General features: G+C 36.7%; 1 protein-coding gene across 1 annotated transcript in view; it reads left to right on the top strand.

Annotated features, from left to right (window-relative positions):
- LMBR1 (limb development membrane protein 1) overlaps positions 1–15,488 on the top strand; it is a 71,233-nt gene extending 55,745 nt beyond the window's left edge. The window contains exons 10-17 of the mRNA XM_059819119.1: positions 5,043–5,123; positions 6,164–6,240; positions 6,479–6,556; positions 7,453–7,526; positions 7,761–7,851; positions 9,297–9,363; positions 12,134–12,295; positions 14,927–15,488. Of these exons, the coding sequence (XP_059675102.1) occupies positions 5,043–5,123; positions 6,164–6,240; positions 6,479–6,556; positions 7,453–7,526; positions 7,761–7,851; positions 9,297–9,363; positions 12,134–12,295; positions 14,927–15,009 (713 nt within the window). The 3' untranslated portion in view covers positions 15,010–15,488. The remainder of the gene's footprint in view (positions 1–5,042; positions 5,124–6,163; positions 6,241–6,478; positions 6,557–7,452; positions 7,527–7,760; positions 7,852–9,296; positions 9,364–12,133; positions 12,296–14,926) is intronic.
- The last annotated feature ends 5,110 nt before the right edge of the window (positions 15,489–20,598 follow it).

The following is a 20,598-nucleotide window of genomic DNA, read 5'->3' as shown; positions in this document are numbered from 1 at the left end:
GTAGATCATGGTGGTCGTCTTTATTCCAGCGTTAAAAATTTGTGGAGGAGCAGTGACTTCTTTGTGCTAAAATCAGCCATGGTTTCAGTTTAAAAGTAATGTTCACCTTTGCTGTTTTAGAAGCTTAGGTTTTTACACTGACACGTGTATATATACGCATACACATACAGACACGCAAAAACGTGCGTGCAGTGAATGTCTTTGAAGCTGTAATGGGGTAATTATAATTGTTCTGTGTTTGATGTTAGCTAGCAACTGTAAAATATTTGTTACTGAATATTTTATGTTGTCATGGTGATTGTGCTTATGTACAAGAAAACTGATAGAGAAAAATGACCCAATAGTTATTCAAGTATCTATTAGAAGTAGTGCAGAGTAGTTTCCACTATTCAGGTGAAGAATGTGATTATTTAGGTGGTGATTGCCTGCTGTTTTTCTGCATAGCAACAGTTCTTTATATTGCAATTTAGTAATATCACTCGTGAGATGGACCTAGTCTGTTTGTAGGCATTTATTTATTGGATCTGGATTTAGGATGTGTGCAGGTGGCTTCCCTAACCACTAGCTGAAAGACTGGATTCTCTTTCAGCGAAGCAGTTAGTATTCAACGTGTAGTGGAACTGCAACCTGCTCTCACCAGCCTTCTCTTGAGAGGTGAAAGACGTAGGGCTTAAGTGTCCTTTGACAGGAGAGGGAACTGAATTCCTCTGTTTCACATGCTGAGGGAATGGTGTTGACACCACTGCCTGAAGGAATGCTTGAAAATACATAGAGTATAGAGAAAATTAATGGACTTAAGCTGAAAAGTAAATAAAAATCTAAACTTGGATAGAGCATGTAGGTGGAGGGCAATATGTTACATGCACAAGAAGATACTCCACAAGATTTTTGTGAGTAATTATTTAAGTAATTTTAAGCATGGTTCTCATTTATGTGGCAAGCATGGAAAGCTTCATCTTCTCTGCCAGAAGTCTTTCTAATATATACGAATTATGGCAGAAAAATAGATACCATTTTTGCCAGAACTATGAAGACTCATGTGTATCATGTTTATTGCGTTCTTAAATGTGTACAAATGGAGGTGCTAATTTCATCAGTAAATGTAGTGGTGTGATGTTAGAGGCCATAATCTGTGACTTAACGCACAGATTGTGTAAGTGTTTTTGATGCTGTATCAGAGCAGATATATTAGGCTACGCACTTCCCGTGCCATGGCTATTGCAGCTCTTCCACAGTTGCTGTAGTGGAAATGTATGTGCTTAAGTAACCCTGCTGGATAGTTTTGCAGCAAAGTGTTCTGAAATATATGCTTCATTTATACATATAACCAAAGGATTGAATTTTTATTAAAACTGAAGAGAACCAGAGGACAGGCTTAAGCAATACTTGGTGATTGTCAGTGCTGATTTTTTCTTTCTTCTTGGAGGAATAATTGCTATCACACTCCTAGCACTGCTTTGCCCTGTCCTAATTAATATTTCCTCAGACAATGTCTGGACATAGGAAGGGTGTAGCATGAATCACTGTTCCCCCTGAATAGGCTGGGTAAAGCCTCTGTTTTCAGAGGAGGAAGAAAGTTTAGCTGTGTGAGCTGGTGCCCTTCTTGATTCATATAGATGTAACTGTTGTGGCGGTGATGCAATTGATAAAGTATTCTGTAAAGCTTTTCATATTTGAAAATAAATCTAACTGTGAAACTGCATATCTTCTTTGCGGAAACTAATTTTCTTCCTTCTCAGATGTCTACAGTGTATAACTGAAAATCGGAGGAGGAGGGAGGGGAAAGTTTGATCGTGTTATCTACCCTAGTATTTTTATCTATTGAAGAGATACTGGGCTTTGGGAAAATGTTTGCTTCCAGTGTATTATATTTCAGTACCCACATCACTCCTACAGTCGAAGAATAAAGCTGGGACTTTTTTATATTAAAAGAAAAGTTGCCTTCAGCTATTAGTTTTCCTGAATCCAAAGAGACGGGTGGGGTAGGATCAAAAATACTTACTTGATCAAAGTTATTGGCTCTGAAGGTATCCTTACATAGGTAAGAAAGATGAAAGGTGTTGTTTTTATTGCACACTAGTAACAGTGTAATTTTGAACTAATTGGTGTTGAACTGCCAATCACCTAGGGGGAATGCAAATAGATACTCTTACAATTTCCTTTGAGGTACTGAAATCTTATGTCGGGGCTGGAAGAAAAACAGAATAATACCGTTAAATTGACCTTAAATGAGCTGCTTTGTGGCTTTCTTGGAGAATCCCTTCTAACTTTTCATTGCTAGTCCAAACAAGCCTCGTCTACCAATTTGATTTATTGGCTAGACAGCGCTGACATTGAACTTTGTGCATGTTTGAAATAAAGCTAATGTTATAGAGCTTTTAAGAATTTAGCTGCATCCTTTTCAAATACTCTTGACTGATCTGAACCTCTGCCTTCCCCTCTTGTAAAATATCCTTTTGTATAGCAACCTGTTTGCTACTATTTTTAAGGAGGAACTACAACAGCACTTAAATATGATTCAGAATTTCTACTGACGTGTCTCTTAGGGACCTAATGTGATCATGCTGACTTTGTTGGAAAGACTCGCATGAATATCAGTGTTTTGAGCTCTGGATTTTTATATTGAGGTGGGAAGCAACATATATCTTGAATAAAGCTTTTCCTCAGAGAACTCTAAATCAATTACAGAGAAGAAGAAAATGTCAGATGTTAACTTGGGTTTTCTTTCTTTTTCAACTGCTTCCATTAAAGTTCTTGAGACTTTTTCCACTGAGCTCTATAGCTGTCCTTTTTCTCAACTCATAGTAATTAGTCCATAAAACAGATGTTTTAGACTCTTTTCGGAGGGAATGCATCAACACAAAAGCTTGTTTTTTGTAATGATAATTAGATTTGTTTTTTTAAAAAACCCAACTTTTTCTGAAAACCCACGTATTATGATTACTTATTTAAAAACCACTGACATTAAACTAAATTAAAAAATTAAACTGACATTCATATTGCAGGTACTTCAAGTGAATAGGAGTTGTTACAAAACAGCATTTGTAGGTCTTAATGGTTATTCCTGGGATTTGAGATACTTATATATTTGAAGCCCTGTAAATATTACCATATACACATTATGTCACTGATATGAAAGATAAATGTTTAGGCATAGCACAGAGGTTATGTGTTACATGCAAAAATGTGTGTGAAAGAAGCATGCAATTAAACATTTAAAAACTAATTTTTGAAACAGTTGGATGCCTCACTGATAATTTGACTGCATTGAACAAACCAGTACTAATACTCTGAAATAACAACAGTAAAAGTTTAAAAAAAAAAAGAAGTCCAAGAAATACTCTTGTATATCTCGGTTTCCAGGTAGGACCCCACTGTGCTGGAATATGGAGACTGTGGGGGCTGGATGGGATGAGAAATTTACTTACTTTGTACTGAGATTGCTGGGTGGATGAGCAGACAACAGAAAATAAAGAAATAATGAAACTGGTCTATAAAGTAGTGTTAGTGTGCCAGCAACCTCAGTGCTATTTAGTTTTTGTAGGCAAATGATCAAGAGATGAGATAAAAGCCTGGACAAGACTATTAATCTCATAGAAATTTATTAGAGAGTGTTTAAAAAAAGTATCTGGAGCATGGTGCTATTACAGGTTAGCCTGCAATCAAAGGTGAGGCCGAGGGTAGGGAATGGCCAGCAGGTGAAGGGTGTCGATGTAAATCGAGAAGGAAGATAACAGAGAGGACTTAGGGTTTATTAAGACCTTGAACTGTCACTGCTGCAGAGTGTTTTCGCAGAGTGATTGGCCTGGAGTAGACAGGGAAAATATGAGCTCTCTGACTTATTTTCAGGTGAGATTATTCAGAAATAAAAGGGGTGAAAGTGGAGCAAAGATGAGTGGAGAGTGTTTCTAACTTATCCCAAGAAGAATATTTCCAGTTTGTGATTGCGAAGAGTAAAAGCTATAGTAGAAATAATGAGATCAGAACTGAAATAGCGGATCTCTAGTCAGCATTTCAGAGCTGTATCGCTGCTTGAACACTGTGCAGTGTTTGTAGAGGAACTGGAATCAAGGAGAGAAGCCACAGTGTGCTTGCACTGGAAAAGATGGGTGATTGGAAGAGAATGGGAGGTTGAATAGAAAAAGAATGGAGAGGGAAAATGGGCTGGGTTCCCTACAGCCCGTGTAAGGATAGAAGGAAGAGTTGCTGAGCAACTTTTAAGCAGAAAATTAGCAAGGGAGAGAGGAATTAATATTACGGTTGTCAGTTTTCAGCTGGTGTAGAGGAGAGAGTTTGAGCAATTGCACAACAGTGACATGCATACGCTGTAAACCGTAAAAAGGAAAGTGAAAGAATATGGTCTCATGGGTGGTTGTGAGGAAGATCTGATTGTGCTGCAGAGCTCCTCCCTCTGACAACCCCAGAGAGACTGACCAAAATAGGCAAACTGATATAAGCAGAAGATATGTCAACAAGCAGGTCAGCGGTATGGAAACTGAGTTTGCTGAGTAAAAAGGACTGGGGAAAGGGAGGGAGGGTCAACTGGAGGTCCAGCCACCAGCTTACTTAGTTTGGAGGCAAGGGTCTGCTTTGTCTTTAAGTGGCTGAATAATAATGCCTTTGAAGGGCATCCAGAGACTCTTTACATCTTTATATACAAATCATATAGAGATAAAAGACTGAAGCTTTTGAGACATCCTGTGTCAGTCTGCCACACCATAACTGATTTTTGGACCTGTGTGACAGTTCAGCAGTAGCTGTTCTCTTAATTATTGCAGCAGCTTGTCAACAGAATAGGCAGGCATCACAGAAGGTTGCACTGTGAAACCTCTAATGTGTTTAACTCTTCTGGTTAGACAGAATTAGAGGGTTCTTGACTAACTCTGTTTTCTGAAAAGTAATTGAAGAGCCTCAAAGAAACACATGCAGTTTAAAGCCACAAGTGATAATGTGATGCTTCCTAAATCTGAATTGACATAGTGTGTTTTACAGTACTATAGTCAGTCTCATCCAAAAGAAAATACTATCTTCTGTTTTAAAAGGTATATCTTCCATGGTGGAATACCAGACAGTAGAGTTGGAACGGGAGCTTGAAAAAGTGAAAAGCAAGAAAACAAATCTAGGTAATAAATTGTTTTTCTACTGTTTCATGTGTGTTGCAGTTTAATAAAAGAACTAAGATGCTGTGTTTAGCTTGTAGCAGTCACTTGACTCCAGTTTGTTCTTAACCAAATTTGTGCATTTGCAGTCCTTTCAAATTTTCATAGTTTCTACAAATACATCACATGGAATCATTGTGCCGCTCTAACAAACAAATTTAAGTAGGGAGTCTGATTTGGATCTTATTTTTAAGACAATTTTAGAGAAAGTGTAACACTTGACTTCCTTGCGTAAAGCTCAATAGCATGGTCTTTTCATACATAATGATATACTTATGATTGTTTGGGATAATCTAAGACATTACTTTTCTTTCTGTTTTTGAATTATTTCTATAGACATCAAATTGTGTTTAAGAACAGTAAAATAATTCTTAGCAGGTTTGTGTCTTTTAAAACTGAAAAGTGATACTTTTGGTAATGGCAGCCACTCAACAGGAATCTCCTTACTTACGCAAAGGCTTGCAGGATTTTTCATTTATCAGTGTGTTATGTGCAAAACTAAGACTGTGGTAAGAAAAAGTTGTTGGGTTTTCTCTTCAGGCATACTAGCGATGTCCAGTGAGTTAGTCTTGTCTTTCTTGCCTTATGTTATAAGAGGAAAATACTGTTTAAATAATTGAAATCCCCTTCTGTCCCTTTAGGTTGTAGTAAAATATACATGTAAGCAGCATATTTTTAAATTCAGTATGTTTTAAACTTTGCAAAACTGCTGTATGCTAGGAGGAAAAAAATGTTATGGTGAAACATGCCTGTAAATAAGAAAGAAAAATCTACTTCTGTATGTCTCCCCAGCCTTTCTCTAAAGAGGCTTCATGTTTTTGGCATTGCTTTGTACAGCTCTTCAGAGTGGATATTTTTATGAACTGGTTGGTATCGGTTCAAGATGAGATTACTTTTGTTACCCATAGTTAAAACAAGAGCTTATGGATACCTGAATGATTTTTACTTTGTTTTATTCTAAGGTGATCTGTGGTGTTAAGCTTCTGTTTTTCTCTTCTGAACAGAACGGCGGAAAAAAGCTTCTGCTTGGGAAAGGAATTTAGTCTATCCAGCTGTTATGATATTGCTACTGATGGAGACGGTAAGAATTTTTGCTCTTTTTTTTTTTCTTTCCCCAACAAAAAGCATGAAGAATTCTTCGGTCATTTGGGGGAATAGTTTTAAAATTTGAGTGATGTGTGTTTAAGCAACAAACTTAATATTCTTTCCTTGACCATTTTGAAAAAACTTAACATTATGAAATCTGGTGAGGATAAATGTATAAATTTTAAAAACGTGGAATACTTTTAAGTAACAAGACTGTTTCTACTTCTTTATAGTCCATCTCAGTCCTCTTAGTTGCTCTCAACATTCTTTACCTGTTGGTTGATGAGACTGCAATGCCAAAGGGATCAGGGGTAAAGTAAACTTCTCTTATGATTTTTATAACTTCAGTAAAGCTTTGGAGCCCTTACGAAAATGCAAGTGAGAACTTCTGCATTAATAACATTGAAACTAATGAGCCTCAGCCTTGACTTTGCTTCTAGGTTTCGGTCCTGTGCACACATAAACATTTATTACATGTCAAGTTATAGTGAGTTCTTAATAAAACTAGTCCAGAATCTTTATAAAGATACAGTAAAGTAAATCAGTAATCTGGAGTTTGCATTTTACTCATGTCTCCTGCTTTTATACAGACTACAAATGTTCAATTTAAGAAACTATGTTAAAAACCAGTATGCAAAGTCTGTCTTGGTTTGTGTTCCTCTTAAAAAATATGACATTTTTTCCTCTTTTATAATAAAAAATACTTCAAGAAAGTAAAGGACAGCATGTTGAGTAGTAGTGTCTTTAACGGTGAGGGTTTTTTTTTATTAACTTGGCAATGTTTTCCCCTGTGTAGAGCATATGAGCTTGCAGAGCTCTAAAAGGTGTTTAGTGGCAATGGCCACTCTGCCTGTGGTATTGTGAACAACTAGAAGTGTCGCCTTTTGAAACATCTTATTTTAGTTTCCAAAGTAATGGAGTATGTATAAAATGCAGGATGGAGGGTAGGTGCAGTGTGCATAAAATGGGACTCATTATACCTTCTGTCTTAGTAATACATTTCACTCAAGTTTGAAAGGTAGCTGATGCAATTGCATAGGATGGGAGACTGGCAGGTTAGAATGTCAGAATGCCCCTTAAATACTGAATTGAGAAAAGGCTGTATTTCATGTAAGACGTTAGGTGTTTTTGGTCCTGGTAGAAGTTAGCTTTTATGAACAGTTGCATGTATCTTATTAAATTATGCAAAGTATTTTTCTCCTTGTAGGGGCCTGGAATAGGAAATGCCTCCCTATCCACCTTTGGTTTTGTGGGAGCAGCACTTGAAATAATTTTGATTTTGTATCCTTTCTTTAAGAATTCTGTCTGTTAACAAGTATTCTGTCTAGTTTTCTGGGACACTGATAATTTACTAAGACACTTGCCTGGAAGGAAGAAAGAGTTAGGTCAGTCCTTCTCAAGCACTGGAAGTGTTTTTGTTTTTTTTTCTCTGGTTCTTAAGACTTTTAGTAGACTGCTGAGAACTTGAGTGAAACTTGAATTCCTTGGAGGTTCCTTTTTCCTTGATTCTCACAGCTATCTTATGGTATCCTCTGTCGTCGGCTTCTACAGTCTTCGTTTTTTTGAAAATTTCACTCCCAGGAAGGATGACACAACTATGACAAAGGTAAGGTAAAGTCTGTGATGGTGATGGCCCCCTCCTCTCTTCCTTGCCACCCAAGACAAACTGAGTCTTTTGCTTAGTAATTGCCCTGAATGGCTCATTTGCAGTGATCAGTATTTGTTTGTAAGCTGCGTAAACACAAACTGGAAGATTTGCAAAATGCTGAATGAGTGGGAAAAAGGATGTGCTCTGTTTAGTTTGGATGGCATCCATTCACTTTTAAAAAGCTGGGAATAGCAGAGCTTGTTAACTAGCTATAGAAAAGCTAGTGAAAGAACTTTTTTCAAAGGAAACGTATTGCTAATGAGTAACTTTGATTGTGGTAACTGTACTTCAGGGAGCTTGTTTGAAATCTGAAGAACTTGGTTGCTAGAAGTAATACAGACAAAGTAATTCAAATTTGAATAATTAAACTAAGACTGAGGAGGTCTATTCAGCAGCATTTTGCAGTCTGAGGCTAATTTGACTTTCTACAGTTTAGCACTGGCTTCAGAATAACAAATGCTGTTACCTAATGCAAAGGAACATGCTTAGGTTTTTGGCAAAATATTCCCACAGCTGACAGGGGAAGGTGATCAGTAACCAAGGAACAGATGTTGAATTTAATTATTTTTTCAATGTGTTTCGTTGTTTGTTTTTTAATGGATGAAGACATTTTTACCATATATTGTTGGAAGTGAGAAAGTAGGTAAACACATAGAGTGTTTATAGTAGATAGGTAGTAGGGAGTTGGAATGTTCTTCATGTTTTCTGTTGATTGTTTACAGTACACCAGGAATAGTGTAGAAATAAATAGCAAATGCAGAAATGTCTACATGGTTTCAAGAAGTTTTCTTTTTTTTTCCTTTTGGATCCTGATAGAATTAGAGCTGAAGAAAGTGAACACTTCTGAGAGAAGGTTTCAATTACTCTTTGTAAAGGCTTCGCAAAAACTGGAGTAAAATCTAACAGCTGTGAATTTTCCATACTATTTAAAGTAGTTAACAGGCATTCAATTGAAAGGAAGCTCTTTGTTGTAATTTTTTAAATAATGCTAATCCTGCAAGCAGTTACATACATCAACTTAAGCTTTGTATCATTCATCTAGTCTGAGCCCATGGAATGGTTCTTTTTATAAAAAGTTTGCAGGAGTTGTCAACAGTTGATGCTTTGCAACATGGTAGTTTTGAATTATTTTGAATCTAAGCATACGTAACACTTTGATTAAAAGCAAATGATTACATATTTGATTTTTTTTTAAACTCGTCTCTTGGATCATCTTCATCTTGTGTAGCACCATATGGAGAATTATGACAGAAGTAAGCAAGACTAACGATATGTTATTGTAAATTGCTTATAGGTTCAGTCTGAAGAATGTAACCTTCAGGAATTCTTTTTCATCCTGACCACCGTTTTTTCCTTCAGCCATCCCATTTATAATTTAAATGCTGTTTGTCATTTTCAAACAGATCATTGGAAACTGTGTCTCAATATTGGTGCTGAGCTCTGCTTTGCCAGTGATGTCAAGGACACTGGGTAAGTGAAATGGAAGTATAAAACATTGTAGTAAAGGATGTTTAATTGAGGTTAAAAAAAAAAATCAAGAAAAAAGAACAGTCTGTAGCTGTGCCTTTCATAGTATGTATTTAATTTGCCATCACTTTCAATAGAAAGAGCATGTATGTGTGGCCTTCTTTTCTACACTAACACAAGCTGTTGAACATACATTCTACATACATGAACTGCAGAATGTTCTAAAAAAGATGCTAAGCATTTTCTAGAGAATATGTTCTTAAAAGGTGGGTCAGATTTTAAACTTAAAATGAGAGATGGTGAGAAGAACAGATATGCAGACTGCTTGTTCAGGGCAGTATAAAATAGTTTCGTGTTCACTGTGAAATGACAGTGCTCAGTTTCTGTGAAAAAAAAAAAAAACTTTTGGGGATTTCAGGTATAAAATTTTTGATAATGTTGAGTGCCAATGTCTCTTTAAAAACAGTTAATGAGTCTTCATTTATTAAGTTTTTTATCAGCAATGATACCAGGCTGCTTTCATCTTGCCTGATAGAATCTGCTTGCATTCTTTGTTACTTCAGTTTTCAAATAAAACATTTTGGAATCCAGTGCAGTAGAACTGATTAACCAGTTGGAAAGACAAGATGTTTTGTATCTTCACTTTGTTTAATTAGGTAATCTTCAACTTGAATCTTGAAGTTAGATTGCAAGGCTATTACATGTTTAAGTAGTGCAGAATACTTGCAGCTAATGTGAATTTCATTGGGAACATTAAATGGAACAAAACAAAAATTGTCACCTTAGGCTGTACAAGTCTTAAGTATAAGCTTAGGAGTTTAAGCTCAGGCCCACAAACCAGTAACGTGTACCCCATAGTTCTGTAGCTGATTTTCTTGTCAGCAAGAATACTGTCAAATCAGGAATAGTTGATATTTTCTGGTAAACTATACTGTATATCTTCATGCTGTGTGTATCTACAGATGATGAGTTTTATTAGATTTACTACATCATTTCTATAGCAAACACTAAAAACCCTGTAATGCATTTTAGAGGGTTGAATCTTAAAATACACACTCTAGAGCTCATGTTTTAAAAATCTCTAGTAAAACTTTACAAAAATGCAAAAGAGTTCAAGTTTTTAAAGTGGTGCAGTTCTAAAATATAGCCAGTACGATAACAATCTAAGTAGTAAAAGAGTTCTAGTGCTTAGAGCAAGATGTTGTGTTGAAAAATTAGTGTTTTAGAATAGAATTTTAACGTTAGTATTGTGTCCATTAAGTTACTGCATTTGTCACTTGTGTAAAAAAAAAAAAAAAAAAAATCATTCTTAATGATCTATGAGATTAAGATAATAAATGGATTCTGTGGCAGTAAGTGTACATGCTGGGTGCATTGTTGTCTCATAGGAAACAGATTAATGGTAAAACTCACTTAAAAACAAATGAAATTCCTGAAGAGTTTGCCATAGAGATAAATAAAAGAAGAAAAAAGATGGAACAATTAACACACAGCTAACAAATGCACAGTCACAGCTGTACAAACAGGATTAATAGAGTGTATTAGAGTACAGTGAGTCATGTGGTGCTTTGCAAAAATATCAACATGTGTTGCACTACATGATACTGCCCTGTGGCACTGAATAGATGAAAAGAAATAAATATGTTAAGCAGATCCATAGTCTTTTCACTTTATTAAAAAAGCGAGTTTCTAGGCTATACAGAAAAGACTAGACTTTATCGTTATGGGAAAGGTAAAAAAGCAAAAGTTATCTAATACATGTACTGACCTTTTTCAAGTTCTAAAAATGGAAATAGGAGAATTTTTTACATGTTTCGTAGAATTCTCATTAGATATGTGGGTGGTGGATGTCTCTAATCTGTCATTCTTTTAGAACTCCAGGAAAGTTTTTACTAAAATAAGTTATTTTATCTTAGACAACTGTTAGTTGGGTATTATCCTCATATTCTGCCCTTTATTCAGTGCAGTCCTTGATGTAGACCCAGCAAAGGAACAACCTATGGTTCTGCCTTCTGGGATGAACCCTATAGCATGTAGACGCTTCCACGTTTCGGAAAAATTTTGCTCACTTAGCTTTAGTGATTGGCTAGTCTTGGATTAGCAAAAAGCCCAAGTGTCAGTGTTATGAGGTCCACTGTGAAGATGACCTGTCAGCACTATCTTTCAGCCAAACTCTTTTCCTTCTGTGCAAATGCTTTGTGGCTTTAGTGGTGGGTAGATCTAGGGGAAAAACTGCAGCTGGAAAGATGTCTTTAAATTTTGGTTTCAAAAGCAGTGGCTCTGAAAAAACACTTACAGAGGCTTAGTGTTTACTGTAAGATGTTGTGGCTCTCGTGGAAAGGCTTTTTGCTACCTGTATGTTTTAATAAGAAAGCATTTCATCCTTTTCTGGAATAGGTAGGGATTTCGTAGAAACTGGTATTTCAAGCAGTTGTCATTACTAATACTGATTTTTTTTTTTTTCCTAGTTATATTTATTGAAATTATAAAAGCAGAATTCTTATCTAGAATAAACAGTTTACTTCAACTCATATTATTCAAGCATTTGACTAGGAAACTTAAAACATTTTGATAAATGTGTCTTACAGTTTTACAGCGGTCAAGGAAGGGGAAAATGTCTTGAGAACATTGTCCTGTGTGTTTAACCATGTGCCTTATAGTGTGTTGTCTGAAAGAATTTTGCTTCCATATGTAAAAAGTAACAGAATGAAATTTTTCTGTTTCTTAAATGTAATCAAGATTTTGATGTAAATTTTAAATGCAATTTTAACAGGAATCACAAGATTTGATCTGCTTGGAGACTTCGGAAGGTTTAACTGGCTGGGAAACTTCTATATTGTATTATCTTACAACTTGCTCTTTGCTATCATGACAACATTATGTCTGGTCAGAAAGTTCACTTCTGCTGTGCGAGAAGAGCTCCTGAAGGCATTAGGTAATATAGCACTGAAAATTTAGTTTGTGCTTGAACATTTCATTTCTCCAGCATTGACACCCTGATGTGCTACTGTTAAAGTTCTGTTACAACTCACATAAAACGTTTTTTGGTGGAAGTTTCTGTCAGTTAAGGTGAGAATGCATAGCTTTGTTATTTTTTAAGAGTTGACAGCTAAGGTACAATGTTGATCTTAATGATACGTCCATGTACTTATAGATCTGCAGTTAGATTTTCAGCCTTCAGAGAGTACAGAAGCATTCTCATTGCTACTGAGCAATTATTCCAAAATAAAACTTGTGTGCGCCTTGGCTTTTTTATTTTTTGCTTAAAGCAACTTATTAATTCCCTAAAAAATAGGCTAGTGGAAGCCTTAGCTGCTTTGTTGTGATGCTTTTTTTTGAGCACTGCATGTTCAGAAAATCTTTGTACAGAATATACAGAATCTTAGTAACTGAGTAAAACCTGTACTTGACATAATCAAAATTTTGATCAAATTATGCATTCGTGTTTCTTGGCCATGGAAGAAAGTCTTGAAACATAGTTGCTACTAAGAGGATAAAATTTACATATTTAGTAATTGTGTTGTTACTACATCTTATCTTTACTAATCAATGAAGCTCCTACCTCTTTAGAACCCTAGAGTAGTATTTGCTTAAATTGAGAGGACCAATGGTGAAACTTCAGTGTTTATAACTGCGGATTCAGTTTGTAGTGTCTAAAAGGTACTTAAGTTAGTTTTCACTGATTACTGCTTTCCAGAGTTGTGACCCTGGCAAACAAAATCCAAACACTTCCTAGAGTGCACCTCTACTGGTGGCAATTAAGTTAAAATCAGACTTACTGAATAGGGAAATACAAAATGACTGATAGTGTAGGATTAAAACAAGCCATTCTGTGATTTTTGATGTTGAGTTTTGAAGCTCCAGGGGAACAGATTAGTGGGCCAGGGGTGTTTAAATCTGCTCATTGGTTTTTATGCTGAAAATATTTTCAGAAGTTCCATTGTTGATTGAGACAGATATATGATACAAGTATGATGTATTTGACATTACCCCCTGGCTTTTAGTTAAGGTGATTTTTATGAGAACACCTTGATTCATCTCTTCCTGTTGACTTGCATAATCCTATTTTTTTGTGCAACTGTTTTGACTGTAAAGGGATTACTCTGTGTAATGTAATGGCTGTTGCAGAGCTCTGAAGGAAAGAAATTAACATCGGTCAGCATGGGCTTATAGCAACAGGTCTGGTAAAACTTTAAAGTTTCTGTCTTAAAGCGAATTTTGTAAAAGATTTATCTTGATAATTCATGGTGCTTTATTGTATTAAACACGTAGTGTTTAATAAAAAATTATTTATGTTGAAAGCAGATTAACAAACTTCAAAATGCAGGCATAGTAGGATAATGGTCGCTGGATGGCATCATTCTAGTGGATTTTTTTAGGGATTTGTTTGGCCTCTTGCTATCACATACTGTGTGATTTTGTGTAAATATTTTGATCAAAATGGAGAAGCAAAGTAACTAGTAAAAGGTTTGCATTTGACACAAGCAGGGAGTTATAAATCCTGAAGAGTGCAGGTTCTTGACACAATCTGGGTTTGCTTTCAATGCTATGCGTAACAAGCAGTTTCTGTTAAAAACTGTCACATGGAATTCAAAGACTGTGAGAACCAAAATTTGTGTGCTTATTTCTCCCCCATGCTGAAAACGGTGACGCTGAGGTCTAGAGGTTGGTGGACTATCATAGCTTATTAGTGGAAAGTAAATTCCTGCTGCAGGCCTATGACCAAAAGAATTCATATCATATTGGGACTCCCAAATAATACGGAGTAGATTTTGGGGGTTTTATTAGTGCAGTCAATTTTGGAATTCCAGTGATGCAAGAAATTTAACTTGGTACATCATGGCACTTCTGTAAAACGTTCAGTATAGTCTACGCTAAATTGACTTGATAGGAGACTTCAGAGAGAAACTGTAGCAAGCAAGGAAGGACTGACATCATGCCTCTTGTGATTAAATTACGGGTAAATTTACCATCTTTCCCCACCTCCCCCCACGAAACAGTAGTTTAACTACTTGCCTGGGGCAGGATGGGAGATTTTAATTAGCACTTACAGTAGAGAACTATGCAATAAGAACAAGTGGCTGCAAATGGAGATAAATTAATAATAACATAGGCCTGAAAATATTATTGGACATATAAACAGTTTAGAGAGGTGATGTAGTCATCACCAATGATCTTAAGATCAGCAATGAATGCTTTTCAGAGATGCTATAGTTTAAAAGAAATATTTTAGGTAATTATTTTGGTCTTTGTAGGTTGACAGAATAAAGGATTGAAAGTCTTTCTCGGTTCTTGACATCGAAGTCTGTAATTTAAGCAATGTGAAGTTAGGCTTCTGTTGCTTCCACGTTTTTCCATTGTAATGGACTTTTCTCACTTAAAACACAACTGAGGGAATTTCCCAGAAGTAATTCTTACCTGAGCTGGAATGTCAATTCTGATCTTAAAAAAAATGCGAAGTCTATAACAACAAAGTAAAATGTGGTTTGTATGTATTCTTTTGAATACGTGTATGCATGAAACATGGGAGAATCTCAGTTTTTCCTTATTGTGTAATGTTTTGCAGGATTAGATAAACTTCATCTGTCAAACAATCCAAGAGACTCGGAGACAAAGCCGGCTGCAAATGGGCATCAGAAAACACTGTGATTAACAATCACCTGCAATCAACAGAGCTGAAAACATCAACCTCATGGCATTCCTGTCATCTCATCAGCATTTTTATATTGATTTTATTTGTGATAATTTGGGTCCAACCTTGTCTCATTTTTTTGATGATGTGTGCCTCTGAGGAAGTTAGGTATATCAGATTCTTCTCTTTCCAGTGAACTTTTGGTCTGCTTGTATATTTCCCAGTAAGTTAATGCAGGAGGTGCCTTGAAGACTGGAAGCTGAAGAGAATAATGCATTCCTTTTTATTTGATGACAGTCTCACATCTTTAGATATAAACCTGCTACCATTTGAATGCACAGTACCTCCTGTGTTATATAGACACAGCTATAAAGAATAACTTTGGAACTTGGTTAAAAAAAAAAAGAAGAAAAAAAGATACACTTGAAGCCCTGAATGACCCTTACTGGAAACGTAAACTACCTGTAGTAGGTATCCTTGAGAGTAGATAAACAGTTCCACTGTGTCAAAAATGAAAGTAACTGGTAGAGATCACAGTTCCTTTCATGCTGGATACAGTAGGCTTTTCGTAGTCTGATGTCATGAAGCTTTCTTGGAAGGCCAGCGTTTTCAGCTTTCTGCTCTAAGCTATGAATGCCAGGTTGCTTTACTGGTAGTCAGACAATGTCTTATCGAATAGAGTGAAGTACAAGATGAAGATTAACTTCAGTTAAATCTGAGCCTAGTATGCTTTGTAAAAAGCTGTGTAGACCCCCTGTCACAGCTCTTACAGTTCTGTAAGCTATTGTGCCATGGCGGTCACTTATCCTACCAAGTACATCCCTGTAAAATTCATTATGAACTACTGTGTATAAGCAGTACTTGTAATCAATGCAAGTAGCACAGGTCTAGGAGGCTGCAATTGCAGTTTTTTTACAATCTTCTTTAATTTGAAGTAAATTATTTCTCTGAATTTATACTATAGTTACCAAGCTTTCTGTTCAGTGGCATAATCCAGTGTCTTTCACTAGCCTGGTTTTTAATGTACACATGAACATGTATATAGCTCTGTATGTGTAGGTATCGTAAATTAAATTCTAAGCTTATAGAGATGACATAGGTGGCTTGGTAAGTAAAACTTGTATGTTCTATCTTGGTAGTATGAATTTCTCTGTTGTTACAGTTTAACTGCTCAGAGGCCTTAGATTCACGATGGCATCGGTGGGTGGTAATGTCCTTTTTCTTAGCATTACTGCAGCCTTAGGAATCCTTTAAGCAGTTTATAGTAAAGAAAAAACCCACCAACCAAACCCTAAGTATTCAAAATCTGGTTGCACTTTTGTCCTGCTCTGCCACAAGTCATCTTCAAACAGATTGGAATGGGGACACCTTCAGCGTGTGCCCGTTATGTAGCGAGTCAGATAACGTTCCTGTTACTTGTTTTACAGAAATGGGAAGTTATGTCTGTCTGTAGTTTGAGGTCTTATATGTGATCAAGCGGTGACAACTAGCTCTCTGGTGTGGTTCTGAAATAAGATAAACCTTGTGTCAGAAACTCTTTGGCTGTTCACCTGAGATGACAGCTCTGGCCTGTAGACCTTATTGCTGTGTGTGTGAATGTGAGCTTTTTTTTTTCTCCCTAGAGTGCTTCAAAAATCAAGCTCCAGTATACATGAGGATTTCTCAGTTTTTTTGCAGCTGCCTTTTCTGACTTGAACTGGGGCATAATGTAAATATTGCTGTAGTAAATATGATGCTAGAGTTACTTTCTTTTTGGTGTGACTAGTATAAATTCAAGGCTTATTAAACTGACTATTGATGTGTTGTACTGAGTCTTGGAAGACAAAGTAAAATTGCTTGATTTCATGAAGATTTACAAGCATCTTTTCTGTTGTTTGAGTTTAATGCTGACATTTTAGTGAGAAAACTTTATCTGAGTCAAAGTTCTGCAACCAAGAACAGGGAGCTGTAATTAAAAGTTGTTTTAAAATGTGTTTACATTTAAAATATTGGGAGATTTATTATTAGGGACGTCATTCAGGTATTCTCAGAGGTTGTAGCCTTATGTATTAGCATTAGAGTTAAAAATAACTGAAATGTAGCCACTTGTCCATGCAAGTGACTGTGTGATCAAAATTGTCCTCTTGTCTGAATGGGGCTGGTGAATTGTGCATGAGGCTAGTGAGCTTTATTAAAATATTTCTATTACAACTTTAAGACAGTTATTTAAATACACTCTGTGAAACTGAAGAAATGAATTTAAGGAATAAATCTAGGGAGTGTGGACCAGCATAGATCTTGCTCTTCATGTTTTTGGAGACATGTTTGTCCTGGCATCAGTGACCCAAGAACATAGAAGAAGATGGAATTATAATGTGTATGTGGTTCCTGAAAGTGAGTTGGGCCATTACTTAAATTGAGCAGAGACAGTTCCTGCTGATAAGCACACCAGTTTCAGGCAAGATTTTAAAATTCTCTTTCAAACCAAATGTTACGGCCTCGTCTGTTCCCACCCTTTCTGCTGGATTCTGCAGTCAGAGAGGGATGTATGGGTAAGGCTACGGTAGTGAAGATTTTACACTGAAATATGGAGGATGGTTAAGATGTTGTGTGGTTTCCAAGGTGGACGAGAAATTCAGAACTACCCTGTGCAACTCCTGACAGTGTTTTGTTTTAAAATCAGCTGTTCATACTGTGACACTGTCCATATTAAATACGCTTTTGGCCTTGAAAATGACATGCTTATGCAAAACTTCTTTACAGATACAATGATAAAAATATACTATGTGTAAGATACAGGTCACTATGTACTTTTCACAGAAGCATATGGTCACTTAAATACAAGCAACTGGTAATTCATTAATGGATATTGACGATACATTCCTAGTATTTTGACTCATGTAGAGTCAGGTGGTCTATACCTTCAAGGTATATACAGCTGATCTTAGGAACATTAACACCTGCCTCACTTCTTATGAGGCAAAAAGCACACAAATGCTTCCATCTTCAACTAGATACCACACAAGACCAAAAAATAGATGTTTTAAGTTAGCCATTTCTTGGCTTTATTCTGTATTGGTAGCACAATATTAAATGCAGTGGCAGAACTTTAACATTGTGAGATTTCTAAGCGTGAAGCACACATACCGCTTTAAGCTAAAAAACAATAGTACTGGTTACTGTACAAGTAACAGTTTTTGCATTCATAGGAAGCTTTGTTTACTGTCTGCAATGTGATGTTTATCTTTGGCCCTGTTCCTCCCATACCTTTTACCCTGTTGACTGTTTTAGTGTCATAGAAATTGAAGGAATTGACAAGCTGTTTTCCTTGCCTGGTTCCAAAGTACAACCTTGAGTACCGTAGAGGCACGGCTGTCACTGCAGTCGAGTCTGTGCAGACAGGAGCTCATGCAGCCATGTGCTTGACGGGATGAACACGTGAGTGGCTGCTGCAGGGTGACACTTCTTCCAGTATGTCACCAGGAGTGATGAGTGTGAAGGGGACTGCAGCCCTTGTCTGCCCCACCAGGTCTCTCCTGCTTGCCCATATGTCTTTGCAGCAGCTGATACTACTTAGGTGCTCATGTGAGCCCACTGCTGCGTAGTAAAGACAAGATGGCCCTTTTCCTAAAGAATTTACAATCTAAATTTGAAAGGAATAAGGTAGAAACAAAAAGCAATTGGCTTCTTCATGCATGTGACTTTCCTTGAATTTTGTAAGAATGCTCTAGGTTATTTTCCTTTCTTTTCCTCCTCTTCCAGAAGTGTGATGGGCTCAGGTGGTGTACGTACAGCAGCTGAGCCTTATGCTTAGTGGATTTAAGCAGCGTCTACAATTTTGAAATACCAAATACAGGAAGACAGCTAAATCCTGTTGTTTTACATATACCCCGATTTTTAAAATAGCAATTTTTTTTAATCTAGGTAAAGTCATTTAAGGTGGGACAGTACACTAAGGCCATGTTAATAACCTCTTTAAAGAGGAATGTGCTTAGTTTTGTTAAAGTGTTCATGTGAACTGTGAACCTTTAAATGCTGTAAGGAAAAAAGATCCTCTACCCCCTAGTGTTAGTATTTGTTGTTGTTTTAGTGCTGACTTGAGACAATGTTGTGTACACTAACTTCCCTCCCCCAACCCCTGTATTTCAGGAACTGAGATCTTGAGCCCCTGAATATTGGATTTACTATTGGTAAACTCGCAAGTTATTTCAGTTGTATTAACAGCATTTGAACATTACAAAAACGCTGCTTTTGAATTCATCCCATTCAGGGAGAGCAATCTAAGCCAACAGCCATCACCCAGTGGGTGCTGACACGGATTCTAAAACACTCTTGTGTCCAGGGGAAGTCTGCAGACGGCAATAACCTCTGCCACCTTGTTCTGTCTTGCCCAGTGCCCTTGCCTCAGGCGAGCAGTCTCTGACAGTCTCAGAAGTTGTGATGCTCCTTTTCTGTTCAAGGTGTGAGGAGATCAGCCCGTGGTTTGTCTCTCTGCCACACACAGTTCTAGTTGCTGAATTGGGTTACTTTTGGGATTGCAGACTCTCAGGGTTTCCAGGTGATGGCTGTGCATGTTCTTGTACTGCAGCTTTTCACTTTCAGCTCTGTTTTGTTGGGACTAAGGAGTCATTCAGGATTTTCTGGTTGTATGTTTCTGTGTAGGCCATTTGGTGTTTGAATGGCTTCTTGCTGTCTCAAGAATGCTGCATGGTTCTGAATAGAACTGTGTGCCCCTAGACCACATCCAGAGAGGATCTCCTACAAGTTTCATTTTAATAATTAAAGCCTGACAGTATTGGTCAGAATCTTGGGAAGGAGAACACATCTGGCGGAGAATTAACACTAAATGTGACTTCCAGAATCCCAACATGGCCCAATAATTGGCAGGGGTGGTGGTGGGGAAATGACATGGAGCTCACCTGTGCGGGCAGTCTGTTTCCCATGCTTTTTCTAGTGGATCTTTAAAATTCCATATTACTAAAAATACATTTTAAATACTTAAGTTCATTAAATTCAGGGGCTGATGAAACTTTTTTCTAAATCTAACATTAATTCTTGAAGACATCTAGCATCCTTTTTTATGTTTTCAAGTCATTCCCTCTCTTTCTCAGTGGCATTGATGTTAAGAACAGGTCCTCTTCGTGGTGTAGACAAAAGGTGAAATAACAGAACAAGAAGAATCTACATAGATCTGGTGTACAATCTGTGAGAATACATACCAGAAGGAAACTTAAATGGGAAGGTTTTTTGAAATGTTTCACAACTGAAGCACCTAAAATTCTTCTTTCAAAGAGAAGGAAGAAACATGTGTATCGTTAGTATATGAAAGCTAACTGTATGTCCTCTAGATATGCCAGTAATTCACTAACACTGAAAAGAACTTCATGAATTCTTAAAATCTGTTTTGTGATTCACAGTGCAACATTATCCTTGACTTTAAAGAAGCCTGTGAACTTCTGAAGATGGCTCTGTCTTGGCAACGGAAAACCTGAGGATGCTTGCTAGTTCTGTATTAATTACCATATTTTTCGAAGTAACTTCTTCAGTTTCATTTATTGCTCATAGATTTTTTTTTTACATACATAGCATTACATGTTTTAACAAATATAGAAGGTGACTCCAAGCAG

Source organism: Gavia stellata, chromosome 6 (assembly GCF_030936135.1).
Source record: "Gavia stellata isolate bGavSte3 chromosome 6, bGavSte3.hap2, whole genome shotgun sequence".
Lineage (NCBI taxonomy): Eukaryota > Metazoa > Chordata > Aves > Gaviiformes > Gaviidae > Gavia > Gavia stellata.
The sequence above is the reverse complement of the archived record's forward strand: the minus strand, read 5'-3'. Positions and strand labels throughout refer to the sequence as shown.